The sequence below is a fragment of the Triticum urartu genome, chromosome 7, assembly GCF_003073215.2.
Source record: "Triticum urartu cultivar G1812 chromosome 7, Tu2.1, whole genome shotgun sequence".
In the NCBI taxonomy this organism is placed as follows: Eukaryota; Viridiplantae; Streptophyta; class Magnoliopsida; order Poales; family Poaceae; genus Triticum; species Triticum urartu.
Window position 1 is genome coordinate 685,877,723 of NC_053028.1, and position 6,000 is coordinate 685,883,722.

The 6,000-nt window shown below is 43.3% G+C and overlaps 1 protein-coding gene across 1 annotated transcript; it reads right to left on the reverse strand.

Moving 5' to 3' along the window:
• Positions 1 to 4,743: 4,743 nt before the first annotated feature.
• Positions 4,744 to 5,201, reverse strand: LOC125523497. Its single transcript, XM_048688528.1, has one exon. The coding sequence runs from the start codon at positions 5,073 to 5,075 to the stop codon at positions 4,830 to 4,832; it is 246 nt and encodes an 81-aa protein (XP_048544485.1). The 5' UTR covers positions 5,076 to 5,201; the 3' UTR covers positions 4,744 to 4,829.
• Between the last annotated feature and the right edge of the window lie 799 nt (positions 5,202 to 6,000).

Below are 6,000 nucleotides of genomic sequence, written 5' to 3' on the forward strand. Positions count from 1 at the left end.
ATGATTTTAGGAAGAAAAAAAATGAATTGTAGAAATTTTCACAAATATCAACCTTTTGGTTATTTGAAACTTTTCACATATTTTTTAAAAGATCGTAATTTTCTGAAAATATATATTAGTCTGAAAATATGTCCTTAAACTGTGTTACTGAATTTTAAAAAATACCATAAACCAAAATAACTGTTTATATTGAAATGGATCTTTCCTGCTATGGCTTGGCCAGGTCATGGGTGTCGCATTATAGTATTGGACAACCATTCTATTAAAACACATTTCAAAACGGTTACAAAGATTTAGGAATTTATTTTTTTGTGAATTTTATGAAATAGTCTCAAAAGTTCATAAACATTTATGAATTTAAACATTTCATAAATTTAAATATTCTTCACAAATATGAAAAAAAATCATGATTTATAAAAAAATCAACTGCTTTTATATGTTTTCCTTCATGTTTTAAAATGATAACGAATTTTGAAATAATGTTCAGGGATTAGAAAATGTTTTTAACTTGAAAAACGTTCATGGATCTGAAAAAATGTTAGCGGATATTTAATAAAAAATTACAAATTTGAATAAAACATTTACGAATTTGGAGAAATGTCCAAGAATATATAATAATTTCCTTAATTTGAAAATATTAATAATTAAAAAAATCCTTCAAATAAAATAAAGGAAAACATATAAGTGAATAGGAAAAATAGTAAAAGAACCAGGCTGAGAAAAAAATGGAGAAAAAACCTTCCCAAAATGGAAAGGACTGGCCTACATGGCCAACCCAATAGCGCTCGTGGGGGTCCGAGTTTGCTCCACCACCTCAACGGTATGCATGAAATGTAGATTGACCCAATAACTGTTGGGAGAAAAATAGAATTAATGCCAAAACCGAAATGCGGCACAGCAAAGCGCACGTTGTCCTCTAGCATATATTAAACTCACATGTCATATAAAACAAATATTATTGAACATTTTTAAATATAATCAAACATTTAAATTGCGAGAGCGGCGTTTTGGATCCCGAGCTATTCTGTTCCCGGTAATGAACAGTAAAAAATAATAAAAAATCCAGAAATCCTGATTGTTTACGTGGAAGATTTTTGAGTGTGTGATGTTCATCTCAATTTTCAGTGTGCTTGGACATCTTAGTAGCTCTCGGCAAAATGGATAAATAGTGTGAGTAGTGACTTGACATTCCGTTATAATTGTCTCGAAAAAATAGTAAAAAAACCACAAAAGGAAAAGAACATTGACTTCATTTAAGAAAACACTTTTTGGCAAAAACTGTGTGAATTGTGACATGTAATAGCAATAATTTTTATTTTTTCTGCCCTGAAGTCAACGCTGGTTTTTTATTCGTGAAAATTTATATATTAGTGCAAAAGTAAGTCATGTTTATTCTAGAAAAATCTTTAAACTTTTTGGAATTTTTCTAAACTTTTTTGACTTTTTCTAAAAAAATCTCATATCAGGCGTGTGTACACCGGGAAGGCTGGAACCAAAGGTCTTTTCCTTTGTTTTCATGTGCTCTCTTCCTCCTTTCTCATATATAATATTTTTATCTATAGAAGCACGCAGAAAAGCTGACTCTTGCAGACAAAAGTGCCACGTGACCAGGCTTATAGCCTACTATTATACTTGCTCCAAAGCACATAATAAAACATAAATGTGTGATTAAAGAATGTCATGTACTTCCTCCGTTCATAATATAAGAGCGTTTACTCTCAAGAAATTAGATTTGGGACCTGAAAAACCCAAACGACTTTAAAAAATCATCAGAAATCATCTTATTCACACGCAGATAGCTAATTAAGACGCACACAGAGTTGGAGCTTTGATTTCCTCCACAAGCCTGGTCGAGTCGGGGAGCTCAGGGAAGCAGTAGAAGGCGTGGACGGTGCCCAGGAACTCCGCCACGTGCATGTCCTTGCCCTTCCGCCGCAGCATGTCGCCGTACCGCCATTGATGTTTTGTTGAGCTGCCAAATTTGAAGTTCATATGTTGCTTTATATGGGAGAAACAAAAAAAAGACAAACATACTTGCATGAATCGCGATGCAAAAATCAATGACAAAATAGGGGGTGTCCTAAAGCTTATGCTCTATAATATGTTTACGACGCGGCCTCGCGGGCGTCTACCGGTCGCCGAGGGAGAAGAGCCAGCGGTTGATGGTCCCGTCGCGGTGCTGCGAGAGGCCAAAGGCGGTGTCGAGCGCCAACAGCTGGAGCCTCACCGTCCACTGCAGCACCGACGGGGAGCTCTCGTCGGCAGCCGTTTCTTGGTTCTTCGCCTTGGTCTCCATTTCTTCCGACTCCCGTGTCAAATTGAGCCCGCCGGGTCGGCAGCTACTCCCGCCCGGCGTTTATATATGGAAATGCAGTGAGACCAATTGGTTGTGGTTGGTCAAACACCCAGTCTAGAGTCGAGACTATGACTGCAATGAACAAATATATTTATGCTGTAGAAAATTTTGCATGAATTTTCACGTAAGATCTTATGAATATGGCATCGGTTAAGTTTTAGTCTACTAAGATTTAATGATTTGCTATAAGTTTTTTCTCACTAAAATCGATATATCGTGGATCAATAGATACGAGAATACAACTATTTCCAATAGGAATATAGTTTCAAGTATATTCAAGATGTATTCTTCTAAAAAAATCAAATGATTTATGAACTTCAATATTCCAGTCTTTTAGATTCCTATGATTATCATTATCATGGGAAATGGTGTTTGCTTGTGTTTAAAACCCAAGTTTGGTGCTTAAAGTTTTCTCCCTTGTCCCCATGAGTGACTCTAGGAAATAGGGTTTCCCTGCCTCCCGCTGACGTCGCCATTGATCTGCCTTGCCTCATGTGGTCTTAGGGCCATGGAGGCGCGGTGGATCTAATCCCTTCCTGATGGGAGGGTTGCTACTTTATTTCATAGTTTTTTTAGTTTGTTTAGGGTTTGTGTTCTATTCAAAAAGGCGATGCAGTGACGGCTCTCTAAAGATGTAATAAAGTTCTTGCCGCCCAACCCACATCCCGACACGTCTAGAAATATAGTCCAAGTCTTCACATACCCTTCCATGCATTGGTTGAGGCATGGTGTAAGTCTTGGCTTAAAAGTCTTGCCCTTCTACCCATTGGTTGAGACATATGGTCCAAGTCTTTGATTAAGTCATGCCATTTCATCCATTTGTTGGACATTTTTCGCAAAAAAAAACCATTTATTGGACATAATACGTTCCATGTTTGATATTAAGACTTGCCCTTCAATCTATTGGTTGATACATACAGTTCAAGTCTTTGATTAAGTCTTGTCCTTCTATCCATCTGTCGGGATATAGTATAGCCCAAAGATTTGATTAAGCCTTGCCCTTTTCATGCATTGGCTGATACATATAGTCCAAGTCTTTGGTTAAGTTTTGCCCTTTCATCCTTATAAGGACCGAACCTCAAGGCAAGGTTAAGGGCACGGCACTTCACCTCCAACAGTACACTAATAGAAAAAGGGTTTAATGTAAAACGCATTAGTCCCGGTTTGTAATTGAACCGGCACTAATATGACCATTGGTGCCGGTTCCAACGGCCAGGCAGGCGGCGCTCATTAGTACCGGTTCATGGCGAACCTTTAGTACCGGTTGGCCTTTAGTACGGGTTGGTGACTCCAACCGGTACTAAAGGGGGGGGGGGGTCTTTAGTACCGGTTGGAGCCACCAACCGGTACTAAAGGTGGTGCACGGTACTAAAGATGGTGCGCTGCCACCCACAGTGCACAATGTTTAGTCCCACCTCACTAGTTGAGAGGAGCTCGCACCGGTTTATAAGCCCCGCCGCAGCTACCGTGTCGAGCTCCTCTCTAAGCAGGCCTTTGTGGGCCTATTGCAAGTCTTCTGCCCTGTGGGGCCTACTGGGTCGTATGGGCCTGCACCCTGGCCCAACTAGAGATTGAGTTTCTAGTCGTATGCAGGCCGTGTTGGCCTAGTAGGCGAGCTGTTTTTGCTTTATTTCAAAAATAAAAATAAAAAAAATCCTTACCAACCGGAACTAAAGGCCCCCCAGACCACGGCGCGCCTTGTGCCACGTGGTTGCCCTTTAGCACCGATTCGTGCTGAACTGGTACTAAAGAGGGAGGGGGGGAGGGGGCGGGGGGCTTTAGTGCCCACACTTTAGTGCCGGTTACCGAACCGACACTAAAGGGCCTTACGAACCGGTGCTATTGCCGGTTCTGCACTAGTGGTAGTAGCCTCTCAACCGTCCCCGCAGTGTACACAAAGTATAAGGTTTGAAACCCAACCAAAAAAAAAATCTAGACAATGGATCACAAAACTTAAGAATTTTTAGACAATTTTCTCTAAAACTCGGTACTGTGTCTATATCCTAAAAACACATTGGTTTTGTTATATATAAATAAAAATAGTCTGATTATAAAAAAACAGAATCTGACCTTTACATCGCGCACGTACGTACGTGACCTTATATAATGGTCAGACTCATCTGCCTTTTACCTCTCGACAGGTACGTACAAAAGATAACAAACCACTTTGACATGCGCCATATATTTACCATTGGTCCACTTGGTGTAGGCGGACCCCAGCAAAGAGCAGCACGCCCCAGAGCGATCGACGTACTCCTTGCGCATACCAGCTCATCTCATCGATCATCGATCGCTAAAACTATATATGTAGAGGCTAGAAGAAGTTGCCGGGGGAAGAGAAGAGGACTTCGATCTTCATCACACCACATCATAGACAGACGAAATACTTTTGACGCCCAATTACACGAATCGATTCAAGTTATTTTACAAACCAAAAGTCCAAACGTAGGCAGGGGGCGGCGGCTCGGCCAGGCTAGTCGATGCAGGAGCCGCAGAGCCCGTAGCCGCCGCTGCAGTCGGGCCCGGTGCCGTCGCAGAGGCGCTCGGCGCCGACGAAGACCTTGGTGTCCCGGCTGCCCCGACGGCCCTTCCTCCTCCTCCCGCTGCCGTCGCAGGTGAAGATGATCCACGACATGACGGACATCCACAGTATGATGGCGCAGTAGAGCGTCTCCCCGCCGTCGCTCGCGCCCAGGAACTCCACCGGCGCCAAAGCCATTCGATCCGATTGATCCCTCTCCGACGGTCCAGCCTGAACTTGCTTGTCACGGCGGTGGCGCCGGCTTTATAGCCCCGTTGTCCGGTGGGGTTCGGCCGTTCGGGTAGAGCTAGCAAGGTGACATGACGCTCAGCCGCCACGGACGGAAAGGAACCGGTCCAGTTTTTCGTGCGGGACTAATCATTTTTCTTTGAGAGAGGGTGCGGGACTAATCAATTACATTTGTACAGTATCGAGCGTGCGATTGCTGGCCAAGTCAAGCCCCGTGACGGTGACGCTCCCTCGAGAGACACCCGGAACGCTTTCTAGTGAAGTCTGAAATAAACCCTGTTGTTGTACAGCTCGACGCAAATAAACCCTTACCTTTAAAACTCTGATGTTGGTACCCTATACTTTTTAATCTCGGACTAAATAAATCTTATGACGGTTTTATGAGTGGATTTGATGATGTGACAACTAAAGGCCGGGATTGCTGACTTTGACCATAACGATTTTCTTTGCCGAGTTGTATTGCTGCCAGATCGCTGCGTTTGTCAATGGGCTCGAGCCACAGACCATCTCCTCCTGCCATGGTGCGAAGCCGGCGCCTAAGCCCATCTGGTCGCTGCACGCGTCTGGCACGGACAGCTCCTGCGTTGCCTGCGAGAAGCCGGCGAAGGTCAGCGAGGAAGAGCGGACGGTGTCTTGCTCGTTGTCCACTTTCTGCTTCTCGAGCACCCTGCAGAGCACCGAGTCCTCCTGCATAATTGAAGTGCCGTGCCATGCATCCAGATTAGGAACACCGATCGATGCAATTGCAAAGAGGAGCTAACCTGGCCGTGAGCTTCGCCTGTCTACGTGCACCCAAAGCATGATTAGCAGTGTGAGTCAGTGAAAATACATACTTCCTCTATTTCAAAATATAGTGCGCCCGCGCTTTCTGAGA